This window comes from Bombus affinis, chromosome 13, assembly GCF_024516045.1.
Source record: "Bombus affinis isolate iyBomAffi1 chromosome 13, iyBomAffi1.2, whole genome shotgun sequence".
Taxonomy (NCBI): Eukaryota; Metazoa; Arthropoda; class Insecta; order Hymenoptera; family Apidae; genus Bombus; species Bombus affinis.
This window is the reverse complement of record NC_066356.1, coordinates 8,838,813-8,865,411: the sequence shown is the minus strand read 5'-3', so window position 1 is coordinate 8,865,411 and position 26,599 is coordinate 8,838,813. Positions and strand designations below refer to the sequence as shown.

Here is a 26,599-nt window from a genome sequence, read left to right as displayed (position 1 = left end):
ATAATTTCAATAATTGAAAAACTGACAATTAATAGCATAGACAGACTTCAACAACAACGATTTTAGTTAGATTACTTTTTAAATCCCCAACGTACATTCGCATTTTTCATTAAAATTTCCATGCTCGTTTTTTCATCAAACAAGCGATGTCGAGCTTTTCAGCTGCAATAATGCTGATTTAATTACGAAAAGTACCGTTCGATTGCTATTCGATATCACATGTTGCTCCAAGTGTTATTGCGAGAGCAATAAATAATACAAAAATTTAACTAATATTCTTCATTGTCAATTTTCGTTTCTGAGTGGCAATGTGTCCCGTTTAATTAATAGTCATTGTCCAGATGCAATCGTTGTTCTTGACGTAATAACTCTTCGTTAACATAATAATTCACGTGTGTAACGACCCATGCCGCGAGAAAATTACCCCTCCTGTTACGTTAACATCAAGTAACGATCTATAATTTCCTGACACACTTCTTCGTCACTTGCCATTGTTACTACGAAAAAAAAGCGCTTTAAACGCTAAGTAATATTAGCGATGACAAATTACACTTTTTAAGTTATTCGATCGGACGAGTCTGTATTTTGTCAATTTTGACGCAGAAGCATTCTTGTCTAATTAAACTCTTCGTTGTTCGTTTATCGTTATTTATTTATTTATTTACTTGGTTAAAAATTGTTAATAGTCGCAGCAATTTATTATGAGGACCTCGCTATAGTGAAAATCAGATTTCCATCGAAACGGATGATGGGAGGAATAAAAAAATATGAAATATAGGAAAATGTAAGTAATGAAAGAATATGTTATAAAAATAAAACTGGATTTTGAAATAAATTCCATTTTATCAGAATATTACTTAACGCGATTATAATTTCATTTCATTTTATTTAAATTTTGAGAGCCAGCGCATCCATAAAACATGATCCTTTCACGCGCAGTCAAACTGTCTGACCTCACGCGTCCTAATCTACTTATATATTCTCTAAATCCTATTGAAACTTTGCACGCATAAATGTTCGCTCAATTTTTTCACACAGATTTTTATTCTCATTAAATTGTCGGCTTATTGTATATTCAGTTATTGTATTAATCTGTTAAATAAATTTGATCATAAAACTTCTATAACTATAAAATTAAAAATAAATAGTAAAGACAGATTTCAACAATAATTCCGGGCCAATTTTACATGTCTAAACACATAACGATACTATTACCCAAACATCATGGACTTAACTCGTATTTCCCGCTTAATAGGATAAAGTTCATCCACTTTACAGTTACTATATTATGCTACAATAGTTGCCGGATATTTCATTTTTAGCATATTGTGTTTCAGTTGTATAAATCCGATCGTATACGGATTTATGTCAAAACACTTCAGAGAGAGTTTCCTATCGGCGGCCTGCGGCGGCTGGTGTATCTGTTGGTCCAGAAGAGGATACAGAGCACCTGTAAGACGGCATCCAAGCCTCAGCCAGACCAGGACGACCAGTATCAGGTACGCAGGTCCCATGCAAATCTACGCGACGCACACACATTCCGGCGTTCTTTTCTTCTTTTCTTTCTTCGGCTCTTTTACGTAACGTGGAAGAAGCGACAGGTTTGCTCGAAAAAACAAAACACTGTTTAAACATCACTGTTAAATTTCAGATTGTTTTGGATTAATATGTATCATACTCTGAAGCGGTAGACCTTTCGAAAACTATAACTATCTACGCTTAATCGCGTGATTCCAGGCTCGAAAGACGTTTACCCTGGTCGCCAGGCTGTGATTCTGTTCCGCGAATGGTCTGTACTTTTCTACCCAAATGTTTCGCTTGATCGATACGCCGATTAGAAAAAATTACTCCCGAAAGTCCGGCAACTCGAACATTCAAAGATATTTCAAACTTTTTTTAGATTTCAGACTTGTGGTTCTTAGAGTTGCGAAAATGTCTTTGGTAGGCCGTTGCATTTTGTTCCAACGCTTCGTGAATATTCCAAGACAGTTTCAGGTCTACCTCGAGCAAGTGAACTGGAATGTTCGCGAAATGTATAAAGCACGACGTACTATTAAAAACACGATCGAAATCCGAAGAATCACAAATATGTCATATTTGAAACTGTAGAAACGTACGGTGGCTGTGAAAAATAGTTGCATGTTATTGTATTTGCTGATTAATTAGGCCCAAGTACGTGTATTAAAATTGAAATAATATAAAAAATGTGATACTATGAAAATGCAATGTGCGTGTAAGAACCTAATGAGAGAAAGGCTTCAGGAAAAGAAGACAAATATTTTTGGTAGTATTAGCGACACTAGCAACAAAGCCATTTTTGTTCCAGCGAATGATACGAAAGGAAAGCTCAGATTTTTTATTTTGCCAATGTAACAACGATGATAGGAGCTTGAAATTTCTGAAAGTTTCGTATAACGCATAAAGTATATAAATATAATAAAATTCACAAGGTTTGTCGTAAATGTTGGGATATTTCCGCTAGCCACTGTACATTTCTGCAAAGTTACAAATATATTTGAAGCTTCGAATTGCCAAACTTTCTCCTTCAAAATTCAATAATTCGATCTAATCATTTTTATTCACTTGGGAAGCTTGGTTACCTATCGTGCTTTCATACTGCTTTCGATAAGCTTGTAAAATTCAATATACGAGTGGCCAACTGCTCGTGAATTTTGGCGAAACACCGAACAGTCGTGGTTTGCGCGAACCGTAAAATAATTTTACGCGTGTTCGACCCTGAACCGAAGATTTACGAATTCGGGAAATTAGAAGGGCGCCCACAAGTGAATTGGTTTCCGAGAGAATTGCTTGTACATGATTGAACAAAATCGTCGTTCCGGTTTTTCGCATGTCGTAACGCGATCGGACATTCTCCACGTTCCGGTCATTAAGCACGATAAACACGTCCTTGGTACTTAACATCACTTTGATTTTTCTTATTCGTTAAGCAACTAGTTCACACGGTTTACAAAACGTTGAAAATTCAAATTTATTATTTTATCAGCCATGCTAATCGTGGAATAGAATTTTTTGTCGAAAGGCAAGAAATTTTTTCTCAGGTAAAATTAATAAATAATCGTCTCCTTTGATGAACGATACAGAGAAAGAATTCGATTTTTATTTTCACTTTTGGCGTTTCCTCTTTCTTATGAAACTGATAATTAATTTCCTCTCTTATGAGGAACGAGGGAAAAATGTACGTTCACCCCACAAGGTATGCTTTACCCACTCCTAATAATGAAACTAATAGGTAATGACTCCTTTTAATAAACAGCAAGAAAATTACGGATTCAAAGGCTATTTCCTTTTGATAAGAAGTACAGAAGAATTAAATTCAATCTTCTCTCTTGAAGCTTTCCTGTTTTATTTGTTAACTAACAAACAGTAAAAAACGAAGAAACAGCTAAATTCGATCTTTACGTTTCTCTCGAACATATTATTTTTTTTTTCTAATGGAACTAACAAATAATGATTTCTTGTGGTAAAAAGAAATGAAGAAATTACAGATTTAACCGGGATTAACGAACAATGCTCCATTTTATAGTGGATTCCTGAGGCAAAATTTCATTACGCGCTATTCGTGCAAGAAAATATCAATCTGTTTTAAACGCGTGATTCAGGTGGACACGAAACTCGTTCGGGGATTCAAAGTATCGAAACTCGACCGACAACCATCCCGTAGTCCGGCCGTGATACGTCCATGATAAACAGCTTGGCAAACATCGTTGTCCACGAGCATCCGAAATATCGTATAATTACGATGAAACTCTGGCTAGAAGCACGATTCCTTCTAGGTAAATCGACCAGTTCAATGAACGACGTTTTCGCGATGTTTAAATGCATCTCGCTGATTATTAGACGCTTTAATTAAGGCAGAAGGTTGGAAAGGGATGGAAGAATGTCGTCGGTTCTGTCTTCTTTATTTAATAATCCGAATCTTTTGTTTCCAATGTTACGTTGGAAACAAATTTGAAAAAAATTACGTGTTACATTATTACGACGAACAAATGTTTTTCAGTATTTTTATTATTATTTGTAACATGTGAATGATTTAATAGTAGATTTAATAAAAGTCAGATTTAAAGTTTTATTGTACATACGTAAAGCTTTATTTTTGTTTAATTTTTACAAGTTTGATCAATTATGATGTAATTACGTACGAGAATTTGAAGCAAAATTTCTAGCAGAAGGTCTGAAGAATTTATCGATCCACGATGTTTACATAAGTCTCTCATGAACCGACGTTGTTCCCACTCCTCGAGCAATTCTGATTCATCGACGTTCTCATCAACTAAATTATCTCACGTTCTTTCCTATGCTTTCTTTTCTTTAATCCATTTCTCAAATTTTGGTTGCAGCATGCGAGCTTGTTTTCAGCTGATCGTTGCTAAACTCGGCCTCATTTTGTTCCTTTTAAAGCAAAACTAATATAGTCTTTGTGATCTCCGTATCGCCATCTAACTTAATGCAGTTGATTTTCATAGTTTAGTCGAAATTCCTAATTTAATTCATGCACAGTATCTAAATAACAATTAACCAAGTTCTTATCCCAATGGTATAAATAATTCCGAGGATCGTTAAAAAACGCAAATGAAAAATTTGCATCGATCTTTCCATTACAAGAATCCACAATCCATCTTCGATACACGTACATTTTAATTCCATGAAAATTTCCTCGAATCGTCCAAGATTCCAAAAGCGAAGCTAGAAGAATTCACAATCCATGCTTGATAATCCATCGATTGTATTAGCTGCATCGAAAATCCCAAGGATGAGACAAGATTCCAAAGAAAAAATCTCGATCAAGTCCCATTCGATACTTTTCCACTGGGAGAACCCATAATCCTTTGACTGTAAATCTTAACAAGAACCATAGCAAATTTTTCGGAGCTCTGTTGATCGGACGATCACGAGAGACTTCGAAATTCTACGAGCAACGGATTTTCTCTCTAATACTCGTCCCTCTGCGTCCCATTTGCTTTCAGATGGGCTTGATTATTTCGCCGTGCCCGGCCCACGTCGAGGCAGCTCTTCCACAGGTAAACCCAACCAAAGAAGCACTACAGAACAGGCCACGAAGAAATCCAGCAGAAATAAAGTGTTTTCCAATAGTTCCTAACCGAGGAAGACGTTGCTATTCACGTTTATTATTTTCAAAGACTCATGCGCGAATTTCAAAACCATATTCCGCGATTTTTTCGCGATTACTTAGCGAAACGTCGCATTGCTCAAGTGTACGGATGCTGAGAATTGCTGTGTGAGAGTTTAGATAGGAATTCGTCGCGCGTGATATTCGTTTTGAAAAAATTATTCAACGAAATGGTCGAGACTTTCGCGTTGAATTTTTACCAGAATCTTTCTTTGAGAAATGGCCGATATATTTCTTTAGATGCAAAGGTTGCTCGTATCAGAAATTCCGTAAATTCTATTGGCAAGCCTCGGACACGAAAGCCTCGAAATTGGATATTGATTAATTCCCGTTTGCTTGTCGGTCGAGAGGTTTAATTGAAAGTTTTATACAGGTAGATTGGCAAGTTTTTCGTTGCGAAGTGGACAAATGTTTGCAAAAATCGCATAAACATCATCGTTCATATCTGTTTACGTGTATTATTGACTAATTGGATGTATAGAATTTTTCAGTCGTTTATGAATTGTATAAACGTGTCAGAGAAGATTGTCTGTTTCAATTGTCTTTAGACGAACATTTCTGGTTTGGGATTGTTATAGTGAAGCGGTAGAAGTGGTATAGCGAAGCTTGTTAAATTTCTAATATTCCAAGTAAATTCGCAAATTAATCAAAAGAACTTCCGCTCGCGTCGAACGCTAGTTTTTAAATTATCGTGTTTACGAATGAAACAGATAGGAACTAAACAGGTTCGTGAAGTTCGCAGGGTAAATTCTTTCCAGAAAATCGCTCATCAGGACGATGTAATTTGATTTGTCTATTATATAGTTACATCTATAAGTATATATATATATATATAAGTATATATGTTTACAACATATATGTTTAGAACATATATGCTTATGCAACATATATACTTATATATACAAATAATCTATGTCGTCACAGAGGCTTCGAATTTTCTCAGCAATCGCATAAAATTCCATAAAGAATATACTATACGGAGTAATTTAAAAGATATATACAGATGCGCTGTAAAAATGTTCACACAATCTCGGTATTACATCGATAATTGTAGATTCGATTTAAGTGTATTAGCTATCGACCGAAAATCTTCACTGATTTTCGACCAATGGGAAAAAGAATCGCTAATTAACCGTAAAGTACTGTACGTGAATTCTCTACGTAATTTAATCGCGGTTGATCTATAAATTATACTTTAGCAAATTGTATCATAATGTAGAAATTGAAATTTTCGCCATTTTAATTCCTCGTCATTCTAGATCCTAGCTAATGGATACGAAGATTCCTACAATACAATTTTCATTATACGTTTAGGCATAACGTCATTCCACAAGTAATGTAATTTTTATCCGCTGAGACGTGGGACCTTCTCGGTTTTCATACTTCAATAATAATATTATAATATAGTCAATTGTTTTCAGTGACGTTTCAACTCGTCTTCTGGAAAACTGAAGTTAATATAACCGAATTAAAGTTAATCCTCTGTTGCATTTGCGCGCTTTAAAGTATTTTTTGGAATAAATGAATTTATCTTTTGTCACGACGAAACAAATTTCCCCTTTTAAATCACCGGTCTTCCAAATTCTCTGAGTAATCTACCGTTGTTTCTGCTGCATACGACTAAAGGTTATCGCGATAAAACGAACTTCCATTTTAATTTAGTATTCTTTGCGATCTTCTCCAATAAACGTGTTTAAGTTAAAACAGCACATTGTAACTTCAGCGCATAAATTAATCAACGACATTACTTACGGAATGATCCGACAAATGTTCATCTCGCGGAGAAGAAACCGTAATTTTCAAAATTATGCTTCGGTGTGTTAGAAGGGAGCTTTAGAAATTATTCGACGGTCGTTGTTAAACCATAAGAAATTTTAGGAAACTCTGCATTCCATCTTGTCGGCATTAAGAACTCGCGAAAACTTCATGCGTACAAGGCATTCATCGTTACGTAGACTATAAAAACTTCGTTGTAGTTTGATCTCTGAATGTGAAGACTCAATTAATTAGCTAATTAACGACGATGAACTGTGGCGAAGCTTAATGACATACCTATTGATCGACAACCTTCTCCTCGAATTAATTATAGATTCGCTTGGATCTGTGCGATCAGAATGTAATTGAAAAGAATGTGTCTCTGTATATGCATATATATGTGCGTGTTAATCATTGTTGGAGCGAAAAGCGTGTCGTGTACATGGAAATAACGGGTAGTATAATTCATACGCGACTCTATGTCATCGCGGTGTTATATTTTATCCATGGAAAGCTTGACAAAATTGTCTTGCAGAGTCATGCACCGGACTACTGGATCAGATAGGAAGTGCGATTGTATGTAAATGATTTTTCTTCGTGTTTAATTTTATAGGAGGACGTCCATAAAATTGTATCGATTTTTTACGCCTGCGTTTGCATGTAAATATTCGAATAAACTGTGCAAGATATATCTAACACGGGGTTTCATTGCGAATTATTGTGCCGAAGGGTTGCGCACTGCCAATAAAAATAATATTTTTAAATCTTCGATGATCCTTCGAACTGTGAATTATTCTTGTTTCAATTGTAAAATGTAGGATTAAAGCGAAGGAATGAGAGTTGGAGAAGTAGAAGAGTTTGGCAACTTTCAAAAGGTTTTTAGGATTGGACGGACAGGACAAGTTACGAATGGGTACGTAGAGAACGAAGGAAAGTAAAAAGTGAGAAATAAAGAAATAGAAGGAGCCAGTGGAAATGGAAGAGAAGAAACAGAAAATTAGGCAAGCTAGGGAAATGAAAGTGGGAAATGGGGAATCAGCAATGCGAAGAGAATGGAAGTAGTAGATGTGAAACGAGAGAAAAAGTAGGAAAATGGACGCGCAAAGTGAAACGTACAGGCAATTGCAAACACTTGAAAAACGTGACAAGTTAAGAAAGCTGAGGGGACAACGAAGACTCATAAAATCATGGAACTTCAAAGAACTGAAAAAAAGGTAATATCTTAGGAAATTCAAGAACACTGAGAAACTTACTTACTTACTTCTTACAGAGTGTATGAATTATTCTTTAAGGTGTCCCTTGAAGCGTTCCTGAATTTTTTAAATGTCTGTGAAAGAATGATCAGAATGCAATTTATATGACTTTTGAATTTTTCATCTTCTCTCAAGCAACGATATTCATAATATTCTGCACATGTTCGTGAATATTTGAAGGGTAATCGAAGGTGATCATGCGTTTGCACATATGAAGAACGAGCAATCGATAATCGAGTAGGGAACCGCGTAGAAAAATGCACCGATAAATTCTCCGAGTAATTTCTACGAGAATACGGGCGATTAATACGCCAGCTTCTGCGATCTTCAAACTATTCGATTCAAAGCTCGCGTCTGTTGAAGTAAAAAATGAGCAACTTTTTAGTTCATCGAACATACTATTATAAAATCGAGCAATGTGGAGCTTCCCAGCGTAAGCTTCACTATCGCCACGTGGCAATAGTTCGTTTCTTTCTGCTTGTCCGCATTTTTCTTCGCGTTGGCCTTTTTCTTCACTCTTGGCGTTGCTTTCGTGCTTTCTTTCGCGCCTGAATCCTTTCCCTCGCTAACAGGTTGAAATCGTACACCGAATTCCACCTGTAACGCGAGAGACAAATTCTTGAAGCGTTATTCGACTCTTTGTAATTAGAAACATCGAACTTATCGATTTATTTAATTTTAATTAGACGTTAAAAGCAGGGGACTTCAAGAAAAGTAGAAATCTTCGAAGATACGCAAACGAATCGATCCCTTCAATTTGGAATTACGTCGTCGCTGTTCTTTTTCCACGGTTATAATAATTAACATTCTTGCGATATTCTTGCAATCATTAATGACATTCTACGAGCTATCTCGATGTTATATTGTAGAACGTATCGAATAAATGCTGTTTTGAAAAAATTAAAAATTATTATTTATTAAATTAAAAAAAATTAAAAACCTCCGAAACCCCGACAATGTGAATGAGAATAAGAATGAGCAAACGGTGATACTTTTTGTTTGTATAATAAAATACGATTCCTACGAATTCTCTCACTATTCTATAGCATCTCAGTGGATTTGAAGGAAGACAAATCTGCGCGCTCCATCCACGAGATATAAGGTACGTATTTCCCGTATCCGATTACAGAGACGCAGAGAATCTCGGAAATGCAGAAACAATTATTTTCTAAATTTATCGTTCTGCGTTCTTCGTGAAAGGATTAAACCTTTAAAAGGTAGATACGAAACTTTGATTGATTGATGCTTTAAAAGTCAAATCTGTCGCTCATGAAAAATGCTGGCAAGTCGAAGTCATGTCTATGTAAATTTTCAATAAAACAAGCGCACATAGAACATGGGCAACAGGAGAAAAAGTTTTACATGGAAAGCATAAAAGAGAGATTTCCAATTGAAATCGTATGAGATTTTTATCATACCGTCTTCCTTTCGAGGACCAGTAACTGCATGTTCTCGTCGACATTCCAAAAGGAGAAACTGCTCCGATCCTCGGATCGTTTGAGGTTTCCACCGAATATCGCCAATTCCTCGTTCGGTAACAGATTGTCGTCAAACTCCGCCTTCGCCGATTTTCCACTCTCAGCTTTTCCTTTCCTCCTCTTTATGGAGGATCTTTGTGGAGATTTATCTCGTGGGCGTGGGATGTCGCCTTCGAGCACATCCATCAACGAAAGTCGGAAAATCAATGGACACGACCCGGTATTTTGTATCTACAATATTTTCGAACATAAAATGACAAGGGATACCAATTAATCAATCCGATGAAATTCGACAGCGTGTTGATTAAACATTAAGCAGCCGGCGAGGATTTGAGTGATATTTATATAAATTCATATTATTATCATAAATATATATTTATAACTTGCGTGGCGATGGATAATTTATGCGAATCGCGAAACATTCGAGAAACAAAGCCCTTTGGAAATCGGATAGCACGCGCGCAGAATTCCAATTGATAAATTGTGATTTATATATCGTGAATACAGCATACGAATAATGAATAAAGAATATTATAATTGTAACATTATTCAAGAGAGAAAAATGACAAATTCTATAAAGAAATATATATTATGCTGTTGAACAACGATTTTTAATTCGACGAAGTTGACGATTTTGGTAAATTGCTTTGGCCATTAGTGCTTTATTAAATTTTCAGAAACATCATCGCATCGAGCTACGTGTCTAAATTATGCCAAACTATTTTGAACGACGGAGTAAAGAGACGGAAGTGCTGGAACAGCGAGGGAAATGGCGAGAAAAAGGAAGAAGAGAGCGTTACGTTTCGGTGTGTACGAAAAAGATAAGAAACATAAAGATAAATAGAACAAGATAAAAGAATTTAGTCGTCCCTGGTTACTGGAATTTAATCTGTACACGTTAGATGATTAGCTTGTTGGGACAGGTCATTATGAAATTTCTCTGGTGATTTACAATAGTAGAATTCGCGTGAAAATTTATGCTATGCATATCAACGAGAGATAACTGAAAATGTCTTGATTTAGTTATTTTAGCTGAAGAGTTTCTGCAAGATAAGAGATTTGGATTTTCGCGAAGAAACCGTGCAAATTGTAATATCATGTTTAAACTTCACAAAGGAAGCATCTGATGAAACAGGTCCTCGATATTACGGTAAAACAATACGAGGCTTAATGTCTCGTCTTAAGGAAACTCTTCGATGAAAAGTTCGCCATTATACAGGTATAATACACGGTAATAATACACGGTGTCATAACAATCCTTCGACGTTAATAAAATGACACGAAGTTTAATGTACACGGTTTGTCTTGCTTCGGAGTACTTTTCATTCGAAAGTTCACCATTCGAAAATTATACAATTTCTCAACGTTGGTAAAACGACACGAAGCTTAATCGTACACCAGTTGTAACAAAAGCTTGGAAATCTGTTCGGCCAAAAGTTCACCATTTTACAACTGCACAATTTCTCAACGTTAATGAAACCAGACGAAGCTTAATGATATATCATTTGTTAAAGAGTTCTGTATTCAAAAGTTCCTCATTGTGTAATAAAAATCTTTTCAACATCCATCGCATAGGCATAATGTAAAATTCCTTTGATCACAATTATGCGCGAGACTTTTCTTTTTCCTTTGCCAAAAATTAATAACTAATTTATTCGTCGAATTTATCAGGCCAGTTCATTATAATACATTTTTTTTTCAAAATCCATCGTATACATGGAAATCATTTAAATTCCTTCTATGGCAAGCGCGCATGAAACCTTTTTTTATTCCCCGCCAGATATTTTTCTAGGAAATTTATTCAACGAATTGATCAAGTAGATTTACCGCGTGATACGAGTTTTTCAAGATTCATCGTATAGAAATAGTCTACTTTTCGTGATTGTAATTACGCACGAGACTTTTTCTCGCCAGGTATTAAATATTTCTTTGAGAAACTTATTTATCGAATTCGCGGAACTACGATTTGGCATTTTCCATCCACGGCACAGCGTCGGTTGTCAAAGATTCTTGCGATCCAATTTTCTATACTTCACCTACGCCGTACAATTTTAACTTCAGCATCCTTTGAAGAGTTCGTGGCAATGCTTAAAAGGCAACTTTGTTTGCAAGTATCTGACATGAGTCGTGTATCCGCAACAGGAAATTGTTTCGCTAGAATCTGGGGCTAGTTGGTGGCTTCAAAGCATTTATTGCAAGTCATCCAAGCTAATACAAAAGGATTCAGAGTAGCGAGATTATATAGACATTAACGAGTTCGATCTTCGTGGAACGTGTTGACTCGAATTTCGAACCGGAACAATTAAATTCTCCGCTTGGTTTGTTTAAAGGAATAAAACGTAGAGTTAAATAGGTAGATACGGCGGAAACAGTTTAGTAATTGCCAGTATTCGAGGATCATGCCAATTTATTTGCAGCCGTTCGTTTCTGTGTAATCCTTGATTTCCAGAGCTGAGAATAGGTATTACAGAGATAAGGAAGAATTAATTACTGTCGGCGTGTTAAGCTCTTGAAGGGAGAATTCATTGAGGAAAGAAGATAATCATTCTACATTCTTCTGAGAAAGATAACGCGATACAAACAATTATCAGAATTAAATATTTCATACTCTCGAAGATTACCATTCAGAAAAATAAAAGAAATCATCAAGCAGAAGCTATAATCTACGATATATCGAAACACCTTTAACGATACTTTATTTCACTCAGAAAATTAAATAGTCACCGTTTGGGAAAAGAACGTGAAAAAGTATGTTTCAATTAAAAAAAATTCCTCCCCTTTAATCCTTTGGAATAGTAGCTGTCAAACGAAGAAAAAAATTGACGAGGTGAACGTCCAGGGTAATTCAGCAGAGTGTGATTTTTGTCGCTTATTCAGAGAGGGTGTGAAACTCGTCGAACGATCACGGAACTCGTTTTCTCGTTTCATTGATTCCAGCAACGTTTTCCTCGTACTCGTGCAATGTAATATTAGAGATGACAACGAAATTACATTTCTCGTCGCGTCCGTATCAAAATAACAGATAATCCTTTGACCACGATAGAGCCATTGAAAGTCGTAACGAAAGGCGCGGATAAAGTTATCGCCATTTCTTGTCCTTTCGAATCCGATACTCGCCTGCAGTCGACGATTTCCTGATTTAGAATAGCATTTTTCTAACCAGACAATGGTGCACCATTAGGAGAACAATATTGTAAGCCGTGAGCTGTTTTCTTATATGTTTCTTGTATCTTGCAGAAGAATGGGATTGAATCGATGGCACTGCACGATAGACGGGTTTCGAAAGAAACGTAACGTCCGACGATACCAAGAATTATTTTCAAAATGGAGATTGGATTTTTAATCGAAGTCTGAATATTCGTGGAAAATTGGCTTTACTTAAATTATTGAAATATGAAGATTCCTGCGAAGTTTAGAGAGAATGAACAAATACTCGAGAGGAAAGAATCGCCGGAATAATCTATGAATTTCCAAAGAATATTTTACGTAGTATGAAGAATTATTTATAAAATATGGAATCTGTATTTTCAAGTATTTTATCGTAACAGATACTCGTAGGAATTTAATTAAAACACTGCTTCTGCGATCTAAACACATGAAAAGTGTGCAGCATAGAAATACGAATATTTAAAAATTATATTGATCATACAGATATTTCTCTTAATTATCCACGACTTTAGCGAGCAAAGTTTCAAAAAGATTCGTGATCCCCTGCGCGTAACATCCGGCTCACGTGGCATAAGCCGGAAGGGAACAAAATCGTTTAGTGTTGTTGACACGGTCGTCGATTAGTTTCGTGTAGATTGAATAAATTTGCAAACGTTATACATATCCCGTGTATGCATATCCAGCGAGGATACAATGGATCATAGAGAGAGCACGGATCATTTGGGAGTTACGTGAAACTTGATTGTTTAGTACCTCGTATGAAAATGGTAATCGATAAAATACGGACGAAAGATAATGGATCGCAATTAATTCGTCGCGTGGTGGCATTACCAGGAGTAATTAGAAGCCTCTCATGCGTCGCTTCTCCAATTAATCTTGAAACAACAGGCTCATACGTTTTCACCATCCAATTACAATTACATTTGTGGTGATTGCTCTTTCTGCATTAAACTGCACCATCCTTTATTTAGTTATTTGTTCGTTGAGAATCAAATTATCCAGTTAATTAATTGCTCGTAATCGTTGTTTGAATGGAAAATAAAGGCCGCATAAGTTAAAATACATCATTCTTGTTGACAATGAAGACTCGATAAATGTTAAGTGCTGGATTATTATCCCTTTATCAAGTTCCTGACCAAATTTATTCTCCGGTCTTCTGTACTTTTTCTTTTCTAATAGGAAACTTTGGAAATTGATCGACCAACTATTTTATCAAACAAAGATATACGGGCAGAGCTTCGCTAATTATCCGCCGTTGATAATTAACAGCGTAAGTTAACGAAGATATCTTCATACATCATATACGTATTTTGTGCAGTGTTAAAGGTTTATAGAGTAAGGAATGGAAAAGTATTTACAATGGTTGTTTTAAACTTACAGACATCCTCAGTTCTATGGATTTCTCGTCGGTAAGTTCGAAACGAGCAACCCGAAATCGAGGTTTCAAGACATAAGATGGCACCACTCCTCGTCCCGTAAGTTTTACGCTCCATCTCGTTCTCGTTCTGGAACTGGAAACTTCGAAATATTCTTGATTCTAGCGAAAATTAATTCCTTTCATTATTTGTTCCTAACGTGGCCTGTAGATTCGTCAATTTACAAAAATTTTATATCGATGGAAACGTAATCGAATTTCTGTTGAAAAACGCGACAGATTCTGGAATTCATCGATCGATAGATATCGTACGAACTTGGTTCCAATCGCAGAAAGAGTTCAAAATTTGTGTTTTTACTTTATTAACCTTTTTAACCCGATTAAAAGCCTTTGCTCAAGATCGCAATACGTAATTAAAGAAATATTTCCTAGGCGAGGACAATCAATAAGAAAAGGAGATAAGATATCAGAAAAAGATAGTTATCGCTAACTTGTTGGAAATTTCCTACACAATATATAAAATATATAAACTGTACAGAGTACGGTACTCGTTATAATATTCATTATAACGTACGAAATACAGTTTATAGCATTATAGTAGAGCGCTCATTATAATACGTAAGAGAAATCTTTTTAATTACAAAAAAAGCTTAGGTACAAAAAAGTTAGTGATGAAAATACGTATTGCATAAGTGTATCCGCAGTCGTATTGTAATCACAGACGATCAATGTTAAAAATTTGGAAATTAGCAATTGAGGGAGATCGATAAAAAAAAACCAAAAATGTCTTGTGGAACCAAAACGCAGTCGTTTAAAATTTGTCGATGCACGTGTAAATGGCGATGCCAATGCCTAATTCCACGCATGAAGAAGCCTGGTGCGCCATTCGGCACCGGATCAAAACGCGACGTACACATTGGATTACACCCAAAATTCTACACAAACGACCCAACGTCATCAATAGCAGTGGGATCGTACGACCCTTTGATTCCTAAAAACAAATCCGCTGGCATCAGGTATATTTCCATTAAATGCTATTAATAGTTAGCTCTTTGTATGGTTTGCCATAAACATGCCACTAAACCACTGTAGATTTCTTTACGACAATTCACGTCTTTGAAATGAAAGTTTATGCACAAAATTTTAAGTAACAAAGCCTCGGACGATAAAGGTTCAGATATATGGGTTTAACCACTCGCGACAGCTTTTCCCATTTCTATATGATCAGATTATAGTACAGTTTTACGTAATTTTCTCGTTCAGATTGCTTAAAATCGTACTTGGTACGATGCAGAATGAGAAAATTGAAAATTTCGCGGAGGTAAGAAAATTATCGCTACGTATCTGATGTACCAAAATTCCTGCATGAAATACCCTGGTTGCCCAAGAATCGCGAACGTTTTGGTCACCTGTACAAGAGTTAAATCTTTTCTTATTATATCGCAATTAATATAGAGAAAATTTGTTTCAAAATGAAAACCAGCTGGAAGAAGGAGTTGGAGTCTGAGGAATTTTCGAGGACAATGGGAGGAAGAGTAGAAAAATATGCGACACAGAGATACCTGATGAAGACAGGACGTGGCCCAGGAACCCACGAAATACCCCAGTGGCCTGATATCATCCTGAACGAAGCTTGCAAGGCTGTTAAAAGAGACGTTGGATTTGGAACTGTTCCCCTTTTCCAACCTGCTTGGCCATCGACTACTCCTGGGCCAGGCGAATGATTCGAAATTATTTCTTTATAGATATAAGTAGCTCGATAAATCTTACTAACGCTCTTGATTGTTTGTTTCAGGGTATACAAGGAAGTGTCCTTATTACTACGTGGACAAAAGAAGACGAGAGGGACAGTCTTGCGTGCCAACTTTTGAATACGATGGTTTGCGGCCTAGATTCCGTACTCTAATGAAACCTTGGACGCTGCCATGCAATTTGTTCGTAATTTCCAATTTTATTCAATTTTTGGAACAGAAAGAAGGCTTATAGCGATTGGTCAACTGCGGATATTTATGCATTTATAGGGCAGATTAAGAGAAAATTTATAGAATTTATAAAAATTCTATGAAAATACGTATAAGACGTTAGAATGTACAGAAATTCTATAAAATTGTATATAACATGGAAAAAATATACAGTACCTGAATTTATAAAAATTCTGTAAAAATATAAAATATTCCAATATATCAAAATTCTGCTTAAGATATAAAACATTCGAAGAAAAGTTCGTGCATTAATGTTTAACAAGTGAAACAAATCCCTATTTCTCTCGTTCGTACAAATAAGAATTTCCATAAACATCCGCAGTCTATCTATCACGAAGATATGAACACGAAAATTTAGAACTGACGAATTATTTGTATTTTTAGGTACGACGTGAGACATCCAAAATCTCTTGAAACTTACCTGAAGAAGGTTACTGGGAAAAAAGGACCCTACGATTTGTTCACAGGTTATTCAAGATCGATGTTACGCGTTTCAAATATTCTACATCGATCGATTTGTTTTCAGGGCCAAGGGATGAAAGCACGATCAAGGGCTATTTTGCAACTGTGAAATTGGAGGATCGTGGAGACTGGCCTAGATCGTTGCCGGCAGAAATGGACAAATTGTTGCATAAATCGTATTATTTTAAGGGACGTTGGACCACCTGTCCAAGGTATTATTATCAAAATTTACATTTATGCAATGTGAGATATTTTCTATTCCCCTGAAATGAATATTCTAGTTTTTATAATAATCAAAAAATAAATCTTTCGATAGATTTCCTAAGGTGTCAGGTACCAGAGCGATGTTGAAAGATCTAGCGTTATGTTACAAAGATCCAAAGGAACCAGGACCTGGCCATTACGACCCAAAATCTCCAAGGAAACCAAAGAATACGAAGAATTATCCTTTTAATATAAACGTTGAATTTATCAGGCCAGGTCCATCATGGGAAATTCCTGGCCCAGGAAGGTACAAAGTCAAAGATACGCGAACTATAGAAGGAAACGGATGGACATTTCTCTTCAAAAGCAAGGCGCCACGAACGGATTTTATTAGAATCCCTACCTACAATGCTTTTTAATTTTTCCTCCCCATGATCAAATAAGGGATTAAATTCAATTTAAAGATAGCTCACTTCATCTTCGTGATTTTCTTCCGGCTGATACGTAACTGGAAGCTTCAAGATGGAGCCAGTTTCGATCGTCCTTCCAGGAGGCACGAAAAATGGTCCAAACGGATCTAATAAACTCACGTCTATCTTCACGTTTCTAATTGAAACGAGTATCAAATTTTGAAATCATTTTCTTAAATATTCTCATATATATCTTAGAACATTTATAAAATTATTATTCTTCTGATATTTAACATTCGAACTTTTAATATAAAATATTGTTTAAAAGAGAAGAACGAAAAATTCTTATTTTAGAAATCGTTCGTTTTTTATTTATGTTGGTACTTACTGATTGGAAATATTTTTCACGAAGAGAAATTTTCTGGAAGATGTACCGATCGCTGTTGGTCCAAAGGCAATTTCGCGATCCTCGTTCAACACCAAGATTTCCGGTCTACTAATGGGGCAAATTAATTTCACAAAAAGTAATTCATCGCGTTTCGTACCATCCTTCATTTCTAAATCGATCGTGCATGTCACGAAAATCGTGGAAATACAACGTTCGAAAGTTTCCAACAAGCCGATTTCGCCAGTTACTTTATCAACTTCAGGAACCTTCTTCTCCTCCACTTCTTTCTTCCTCTTTTTTCTTCTCGCTTTTAGAAGAGTATAATTATTTTCTTCGTTGCGAATTTTTCTATTTTATATTTATTACTAGCACAGTTGTACTTTTGAAATGTTGGAAATTATTGAATTTTCTTATAAATATCGTAGAAATCATATTTTTTAATTTTTTGACATGGAAATTGCATCCGAAATTGGCTGGTCGTTTCAACGTTAATAAAAATACCTTCTTTTGCCGATTCGTCGATTTTTTCAGTCTTCGTCTCCTGCTCGTCGACGTTCATTTTCAATCCAAGATCCTTTTCGAAAATCATATTTTTCGGTAACCTTGGCTTGAACATGAAATTTACAGCAATAAACTCATTACTCTGTAAAACACCAGACTGTGGCATAATCTTGAGTCTATCGGAGGAACTCTTAAATTGGTAACGAGCTGTGAACTCTTTACGTTGATTTTTTATAATTCCGCAGGTGCAATGAGGATAGGAAGCCACGTTGAAGCCCCTCAGATGCACCGAAGCCTAATTTCGTTTATTATAAAAAATTGATTGGTTAGTGTATTTTATTTTATTTATTTATTTATTTATTTGACACTTGTTTATCTACTTTACCATTGAGAACGAACCACAAGGGGTCGGAGGAAATTCGATAATTTGCTCGCTCAGCTCGCAAAATGTGTCTATAATGTACACATAAATTTCTATCGAGTTCTTCTCCTTTCTTTTATCCAAACGATAGGATTTTTTTATCGTAGGATCCGTGACTTCTTTCTTGTCTAATATTCGTTCATAAAAATTACGATTTCTTACTACTAGACTGCGAATTTGTATGCAAATTCATATTTTTATGAATATAATTAAAAAACTGAAACGTAAGTAGAGAATTGTTTCACCTACTATCGCTATAAATATTACAACCAGTATTATACTTTAGTTACTCTATATACTTTTGTATAGTATGAAACCAAAGATGTTTTAAATTTATTTCAAAGCTTGATTTTTTATTTTTGGTATCTGTGCATTCTTGAACCTTCGAATTTCCAATAAATACGTACAAATCCGCAGTTTACTTGTATCAATTTTTATAAATTGATCTGAGCATTGTAGAATAATCTTTTACCATCTGGATCTTTCTCGTTCATCACAGAATCATTGCTTAATTGATCTTCGAGATTATCTTCGTCCCGATCAGTCATTCGACGTATTACTTTGGGAGTTTTAAGGTTCATAGGCACTGGCGGTGGGAGTCCACGATTCCGTGGAACCGTCGATCGCGTGTTTATTTCATTCTTCAGTTTATTCAGTATCGTTTGTCTTTTACACCCAGCGAGCTCTGCCAAAGTAACTACTTGCACTTGAAAGCTGATAAAAGAGATCATTCATTGATCTTTGTGAACGTAACAACAAAATGAATCTACGTTTTCCGAAAGAACTGTTAAACCTTCGTTCACCGGTCAATCCATTTTCTCCAATCTCATTTCCAGGAATGTCTGTTAAGCATGCAGAATAAATCAGATGAAGTTTGATAGTTTCTCCAGGAAGAACGGCACCAAAACCATGGTTTGGATGTATTTCCATAGATGGAGGTAAATCGACAAAGGCGTATTCTTGAATTAATAAAGATTCGTTCGTTAGTGTTAATTCTGTATAGACAGATTCGTGTGTGTGGACATATCCCAGCTCGACATACGGTGGTTCTGCAAAATAAACAATATAGTTTTAGGCTCTTATTGCTAATATTTTATTTTTATTTTAAACTGTTTTCCCATCGACTTTGGTTTTATTAATTTCAAGCTCTATTTCGCTATTTTTGATTTGGTCAGTGCATTTTAAGATTTATTTATCTATTTGAATCCTTTAGCATTTAATCCTTTAGCATTTTATTCTTTTCTTTCTTCGTTTTTTAAATTAATAACTGACCTAATATCAGACCACTACACGTAGTTAAACTAGCAAGAGCTTTCAGTATTAATGGCGGTGGTTTCCTCGGTCCTTGAGACATAATTTGTACTTGAATGGGGAATTCTAACATGCTGGACATTGGGTCGTAGAATCTAAAAATACAAAACGAATGTGTGAGTGACATATTAATTAAAATAAATTTCAATTAATTTCTATTATAAATTAGATGATTCATTGTACCGTGCAGAGGTATCAATGATACTGGATTCAGGTATGAATCTCACATTAACTTTCGAGGACGATTCAGATTGTACGATCGTCGACTTTGGATAAACTGACACTTGATTTCCCAAATTTTTTGGAGTCTTCGTCAAAACTTCCACACTGTTACGTCCTAAAATACCAATCGTACTCTGATACTTTAATTAATATCGTAGTCACGTTTGATTATAAAAAGGTTACCATTATTAACGATAGTAAAAGATTGTTGACAAACGTCAGAATCGATCATTACGATGCCTAGATCAATACACGGTGGATCTAAGTGGATCTGATAACCAATCACCTCTGTCCAAATTGGAACGCTCTACTCGAAAAACGAGACAATTTTTGTATTTTCTAGTCTTCAACTATTCGTATAAATTGCATTGTGAGTTACGAACCAATTTTCCAAGTGTCCTATTTTTAGTCAAAAAACAAATTTCCAACACTTCGTGGTGAAGACCTATGTATCTTGGTCGAAAAGTGATTTTTAAACGACACTTGAATTTTGGAGGTACTTCGATTTGATACATTTTTCCAGATTTCTGATTAACCGAGACATCTTTGTTGTCATCCGTATTCTCTACGCTTGTTTGTTCAGTCTCTTCTTTGTCTAAAAACAGGTATACATAATTTAACAGAGATGTTGCTGATCTGTGTTAAATATTCTAAACGTTTAGACTGACTGAAGCACGAAATGGACGATTTTACGCTTTGTATATCCGCCTGATCGAAATGCCATAAGAAACAATGGTCACGATCGTTTCTTTCTTCAATTACAATGGAAAAGGATTTACTACCATCGTTGGAAATAATTAGAGTTCTCTCGTTGAATTTTGCGTTGTCGTATCTCCAAATCGGAGCTGAAGGGAACCTGTTAATATAAACTGCGGATGTTCGTGCATTCTTGGGAAATTTAAAATTTTTTAAATCTACAAAATGCTGACAATATGCAAAAATGTATAAAATATCCAAAGTGGAGCACTTGTAATATTTAGCGAGTGAAGCGAAATTTACAATTTATTTTTTCAAACGTGTTCATAATGATACAAAATTGTATAAATATCTGCAGTCTATTCATCGTACTTATACAAATACAAATACAATACAAATTAGAACTGCATTGATTGAATGTGTACTCAAATCCTGGGTTTTATTTGCATTTCTACCTGACTTCTGTAGGTTCCAAAACAGGTGTAGCAGTTTGTGGGGTGCAACGAACTGGAACACGAAATTCATGAAAAGTTTCGGGATAATCAGGACTCAGAGTAAGAAATGAGATTTCTGCTGTCACTTCTTCCTCGTGAACTGGTGAAAATTTTACGTTGACTATCACGTCCAGGCCAGGTTTCACCCTTGCAGCGTCCATAATGTCGATCTAAGTTCGAAATATTTATCGAATACATTCTTTCTGACTTCGGTTATAAAATTCATAAATTAATCATTAGGGAACCTCGATGACTGCAGGCTCCCACACTTCTGTATACACTTTATGGAATCGCAGATACGCCCATTTTGCTGCTTTGTTTCTGACTATCACTTTTCGAGAATACTTTTTATTCGCCTCGAAGTCCTGATTAAATATATTACGTGTTAATTAATTTAGAATAAAAATTCAAGAAGTAAATCAATTGAGAATAAGTTTAGAATATTTACATCGAAAGTGACGATGCTTGGAATTGCAAAGAAGCAAGTATCTTGCTCGAATACTTGTTCTATCGATGATTTGGATTCTTTTACTACGAATTTTTCGAAATCTCCCTCATCTTCCGAAGGATGTCCCTCTTTTTTAGCTTCAGCATCTTTTTTAGCTTCAACATCTTTTTTATCTTCTTCAAGTTTTAATTCTGAATCTTCGACCTTGCGATCCGTTTCACTATCCTCCGGAACAGTTTTCTCCGCAATTAGAGATTCCTCCCCTTGAATCTCCTCGAAAAAGATTTCTGATAAACTTCCCCTGCTAATCTCTTTCAATTTCGTTTTCTTTAAACACACGTCTTTTGGCTTCTTCCACAAACGAATACCATTGTTCATCTCTTGAGCGATCTTCGTGATGATTTTTATCAATCTTTCTTGTCGAAGCCTTAATTGTTTCTTTCTCTCTCGTTCATGCTTCATTATCTATCGTATTTGATCAAAAACAATTTTTATATTACACGTAGGAAGTCGTGGAAAATCTTGGGAAAATGATTTCTCAACAAAGAAGGACTAACTTTGTCGAAAATTATAGAATCGGATGACAGTGCTTCGTCGATTTTATATTTCCATCTAATTCTGCGAAAAGAAGCGAAATTTTACTAAGTATTTTTTAATAATTATATCACGAACGATCGTAGAATACTTTAAAATATTTTCCAAATGGATATTTTTCCGAATAATTGCCCTTTCCTTCAAATGACAAGTACGCTGCCATTCTTGACGCGATAAGGAGACCTAAAATACATTAAAATTAAAATATAATTCTTTACCATTGTTTAGATGATGTTTTACCTTTAGTTTAATCAAAGCTGCACAAAAGATCCAATTTTTATGTCGTGTCAAATATTCCTGCCATTTTTTATTTTCTTTCTTCTGTCGAAGTATCTTCAATTTCGACCACTTCGTAAATCTGTAATCTTTTTTCGATTTTTCTACTAAATGTGTTTCATCTTCTCTGGTTTCCTATTTCGAGTAAATTAAAAAAATTGCGATATTTTGCATAAAGATATTTCCGAACCATCTAACCTGTTCCTCTTTATGTTCATCTTCCTGTTGCAATACTAATTCCTCTTTCTTACGAATCCTTCTACGTTCTTTCAAAGATAACAGTCCTAAAAGCAGGATAAAAGTAAAGATAAAATTCTATATTTTCAAAGGGAGCAAATCGTAGAATTTACCTTTCCAAGTTTCTTCATTTTCCCTTTCGAGCCTTGCTCTAGTTTTCTCGTCGAATAAACATCCGCAACGCACCAGAAATCCTGGCTTCTTCGGCAAACTTTCACACTTTCTTCCTTGCATAATTGTTGTCCTTATGATACGAGGAAATCTTGTCAAAATATCGAGCCGTCAAAACGAAGAAATAAAAGACTGAAAATAAATCGAAAAGGTATCAGTCGAACATTGTCATACAATCCTTTCCACATATTTCTCTATATCGCAATTTTCCTATTTCTTCGAAAACAAATTCCATCAATTTCTTCCCAAGGGTTTTAACTCTTTCAGCCTCTCGACGACTTACAACTAATTAAATTAATATAAACGAATCTTTCCTCGTAAAACTGATTTTAGATTTTACTACAGTAATATCTTCTCTACAAAACGTCCCAAAATATATCTTCTTTCTATTATTTTATTTTATTATTAATTCTATAATTAATAATTTGGAAGAAACGAAGTTTCTCTATATCCTACAAAATATTCAGTCTTACTAAATTAATATCACAGTCGTTATAATTTATAATTCTTCTCCAGCCTTTGTTAACTCGAGAGTTAATTATCATCGATTGTAACGTAACTGCATACTGAAAATCTCAATCTGCTTTCACCCGTATCAACCGTTTAACAAACAGAAATCACTTCTTCGAACACTGAAACCGTGGACTTCGCGTAACCAATGATCAAGCGTGATCCAAAGTCCCGCAAGATCATAACGATTCATCCTCTAAATTAGCCTGCACGGTACACTTCGTGTTATCCGTAGCTTTTTTTCGATCGGTTCCGCGAGATCGCGGCGAGATCTCGTGCCATATGGAATCGTAACAGAAACTCTCGGGATAATGATGCACCGGATGATTACACACAGGCTGTGCACCGAATGCATAATTCATACGTATGCCACGAACTTTGAACCGGCGCCTCTACGGAGTTCACCCCGTGGCCCATAAGCAAGGGGCGTTGTAATCACGCGTTTTCTTTTTCCTTCTTTCGTTTTTTCAAGCCTTATTCAGGTAGGTTCGACCTCTTTCGTCGTTTTCCTTGCCACACACGTCACACGACGTCTGTCATAAGTGCGGGCGTTTATGCATTTATGGGAATTTTAATGGTGTGGAAACGTATGAATTGCAAAAATATACGCAGTATTTGCAGTAAATTATTTGTCAGAATTAGACTGCGGATTTTTATGCAGTTGTGGACAATTTAAATATTTAATATACAAGCGAATACGAAAACGATGTAACATCGAAAATGGAGTATGGTATTTAGTAGGTGAGATGAATCTCTGCTTAGATTCCATTCTTTTTAATTATGCTCGTAAACGTATCAAATTGCACGTGATATATTAGATATTTTCAGATTCGTTCGCGAAATTATTTTTTCATTTTTGATCTCCTTCGATCAACTCATGTTCTCGAATTTTATCTTCGAACATACGTGTGGCTATGAAAGAGAATTCTAAAGATTCGCCTGATATTTTTATCGTACTTATTCCGTCTATCTAGACTTTACTAATTTTATGAAATAGAAAGAAAGTGATGCATCTGTAATATTATGATAAACCATCGGTCAGTACTTGATCATTTAAACAGAGAACAAGGATAGCACAAGCTATCTAGTAAAAGAACAGATCAGTGTGAAACCATTAAAAGTCAATTCGAATTAAGTTTGGGAACGTTCCCCGTACAAATAGCTGTAAATCTAAATGTGCCTGTTTAGAGATGCTTCCAATGAATATTCAAATAGTAGACCGGAAGTGGCACCTCTCGCGCGAGATGCGTAACAAAAAAAAGGTAGCAGCTTCTCTAGCAGCCATATGTCGGATAATTTTGTAGATTGATGGAGAATTTCACGGAGCAACTGACACCCGTATAGATGTTCCCATAGGCGGAGGCTGTGTTATGCGGTTGTCGTGCGAGGCGTATATATACGTTCATTTGTCTGGGGAAATTAATCGACATCCAATTGCCCGCCTAATAACTTTCTAATTTACGAGCAACGATCGCAATCGTCAGGCGAAATAGTTGCCTCTCGACACCTCGTTTTTCCTTATTTTATCAGGGATAAATGGTTTCTTCTTTATGCTGCTTCTATTGTGTTTTCAGCTACGAAAACGATAGAAAGCGAATCTTAAAAAGGAGACGCGTAAGAAAAAGAAGAGTTGGGGTTCTTGGATCGAATGTTTTGTTCGCTTGTTCTTTGAGATACATAGTTCAGTATAAATAATAAAAATAAATAACGTATTCGTAAAAAGGGTTTCAACAACGTGTATAATTTATAGTCATTTTGATCACGGGAATGATGAAAACTAGACCTTAAAAACAATTCAGGCTCACGTTATGAAAGGAAAGATCAACGTGTCAATTTGATTGAGTGTTTTATTCGCCTGGAGTACCCAACAATATATTCTGTCTTTCTAATCAGTCTGTACTTGTCTTTCTAATCAAACAGACGATGGAGAATGAACTTCGAGAACAATATACATAAAAATATCAATATCTTATCGATTAACTGCACGATACTGTATGCATAAAAAGATTGAAAGAATAGAGAGATGAAAAAATCATGGAACGATCGGAATAGAAATATAGAAATTTGAATGCCTCGAGGAGAAAGTCTTTTACTGTCGAAACTACATATCTGTCACCTGTGAAAAGATAATTAAGAAAATTTCACCTCAGAGAAATCTCTGTAGGGGGTGGTCTTGGGGACCTTGAGAGAGAAGTGCGCGACACGGCACGCGCCCCTTGTCAAACAGTCCCAAACATTTTGAAAACATCTCAATCGGGTCGCGAGAGTGGACCACGGGTGGGCGAGTCTCTTCGTCGAGGTTATTTGTCAAACGCCTTAAGGGGGTGGCGATCTCTCTTACCATCTCGGAAAGAGGGTCGCGTGGCCAAACAGAAGTCGGTCACTTCCAATGGAACCCTGTAAATCATTCCCGCACTGTAGGAGGAGGAGTGCGAACACGTTCTATTCTATACAGACTAAGAACACTATGAACATCGGTGAAAATTCCTCTTTTTCTATGGTGTAGTAGCTCCTGCCAGTTTAGTTTCTCTTTGAAGGTTTGTCCTTCAAATTGCCCCAAAGACCCAGTGGCTCTAAATTTTTGGAAATTGTGCCAAATATCTTTTTTCCAGACGCTTTCCACTTTTACGGTTAGCTAAAGCTCACAATGGAGGTGTCCCACGACGAGCTGCCTGAAAATGAATTCACGTTAAGCTGCGATCGCTACCAGTGTTCGCACGGGTTACAAACACATAAATTCTTGCTTGCCTGTCTCGTTTTCTCACGCCTACTGATCGTGACCTGAATCTTTCAAGGACGCTGGTGGGCCATACGGCTGGTTTCTGTGGGCGTCAAATTGGCACCGGGCCTCCATTTTTTTTTTGTATTTGAAACGTTTTAGAAGTTCAGATGCTGGAGGCGAGGTTGAAGAAGTATGTTTCTGATGTTTCATTTGACTGATCCAAGTTTCATTTATAATACAATATCAACTCGCACATTTTGACGGAGATTGTTTCACAATCGGTTCGCGAATATGATATATTTTCACTCGCACGGTTTTCATTTTCACTATTAGAGCGTTTCATGCGCTCACTCGGATTACAAATGGCAAAGA

General features: G+C 35.9%; 2 protein-coding genes and 1 long non-coding RNA gene across 9 annotated transcripts in view; 2 read left to right on the top strand and 1 right to left on the bottom strand.

Moving 5' to 3' along the window:
• Nucleotides 1-7,600, top strand: part of LOC126923561 (QRFP-like peptide receptor) — an 84,231-nt gene extending 76,631 nt beyond the window's left edge. For 3 of the 7 annotated variants that reach the window (XM_050737136.1, XM_050737135.1, XM_050737140.1), the window contains 3 exons: nucleotides 1,338-1,499; nucleotides 1,738-1,789; nucleotides 4,986-7,600. In XM_050737136.1, coding sequence (XP_050593093.1) covers nucleotides 1,338-1,499; nucleotides 1,738-1,789; nucleotides 4,986-5,261 — 490 coding nt within the window. In that variant the 3' untranslated portion in view covers nucleotides 5,262-7,600. Of the gene's footprint in view, nucleotides 1-1,337; nucleotides 1,500-1,651; nucleotides 1,790-3,620; nucleotides 3,795-4,985 lie in introns of those variants that run through there. The other 4 variants (XM_050737137.1, XM_050737138.1, XM_050737141.1 and 1 more) reach the window with 4 other exon arrangements.
• A 2,172-nt stretch (nucleotides 7,601-9,772) lies between these two features.
• Nucleotides 9,773-14,639, bottom strand: LOC126923577 (uncharacterized). Its single transcript, XR_007713225.1, has 3 exons — nucleotides 14,546-14,639; nucleotides 14,182-14,340; nucleotides 9,773-9,866 (listed from the first exon to the last, which is right to left on the bottom strand). It is a non-coding gene; the product is annotated as an uncharacterized LOC126923577 (long non-coding RNA).
• Nucleotides 14,640-14,736: 97 nt separating this feature from the next.
• Nucleotides 14,737-17,476, top strand: LOC126923570 (lymphocyte expansion molecule-like). Its single transcript, XM_050737154.1, has 5 exons — nucleotides 14,737-15,194; nucleotides 15,662-16,112; nucleotides 16,545-16,627; nucleotides 16,687-16,834; nucleotides 16,939-17,476. The coding sequence occupies exons 2-5, from the start codon at nucleotides 16,084-16,086 to the stop codon at nucleotides 17,243-17,245; spliced, it is 567 nt and encodes a 188-aa protein (XP_050593111.1). The 5' UTR covers nucleotides 14,737-15,194; nucleotides 15,662-16,083; the 3' UTR covers nucleotides 17,246-17,476.
• Nucleotides 17,477-26,599: the final 9,123 nt, after the last annotated feature.

Excerpts from the sequence above, each read along its gene's own strand:
- LOC126923570 (XM_050737154.1), top strand. The coding sequence starts at position 16,084 with ATGAAACCTTGGACGCTGCCATGCAATTT. Across the intron at positions 16,113-16,544 it reads TGGACGCTGCCATGCAATTT|GTACGACGTGAGACATCCAA; the intron begins GTTCGTAATTTC and ends TTGTATTTTTAG. Across the intron at positions 16,628-16,686 it reads ACCCTACGATTTGTTCACAG|GGCCAAGGGATGAAAGCACG; the intron begins GTTATTCAAGAT and ends ATTTGTTTTCAG.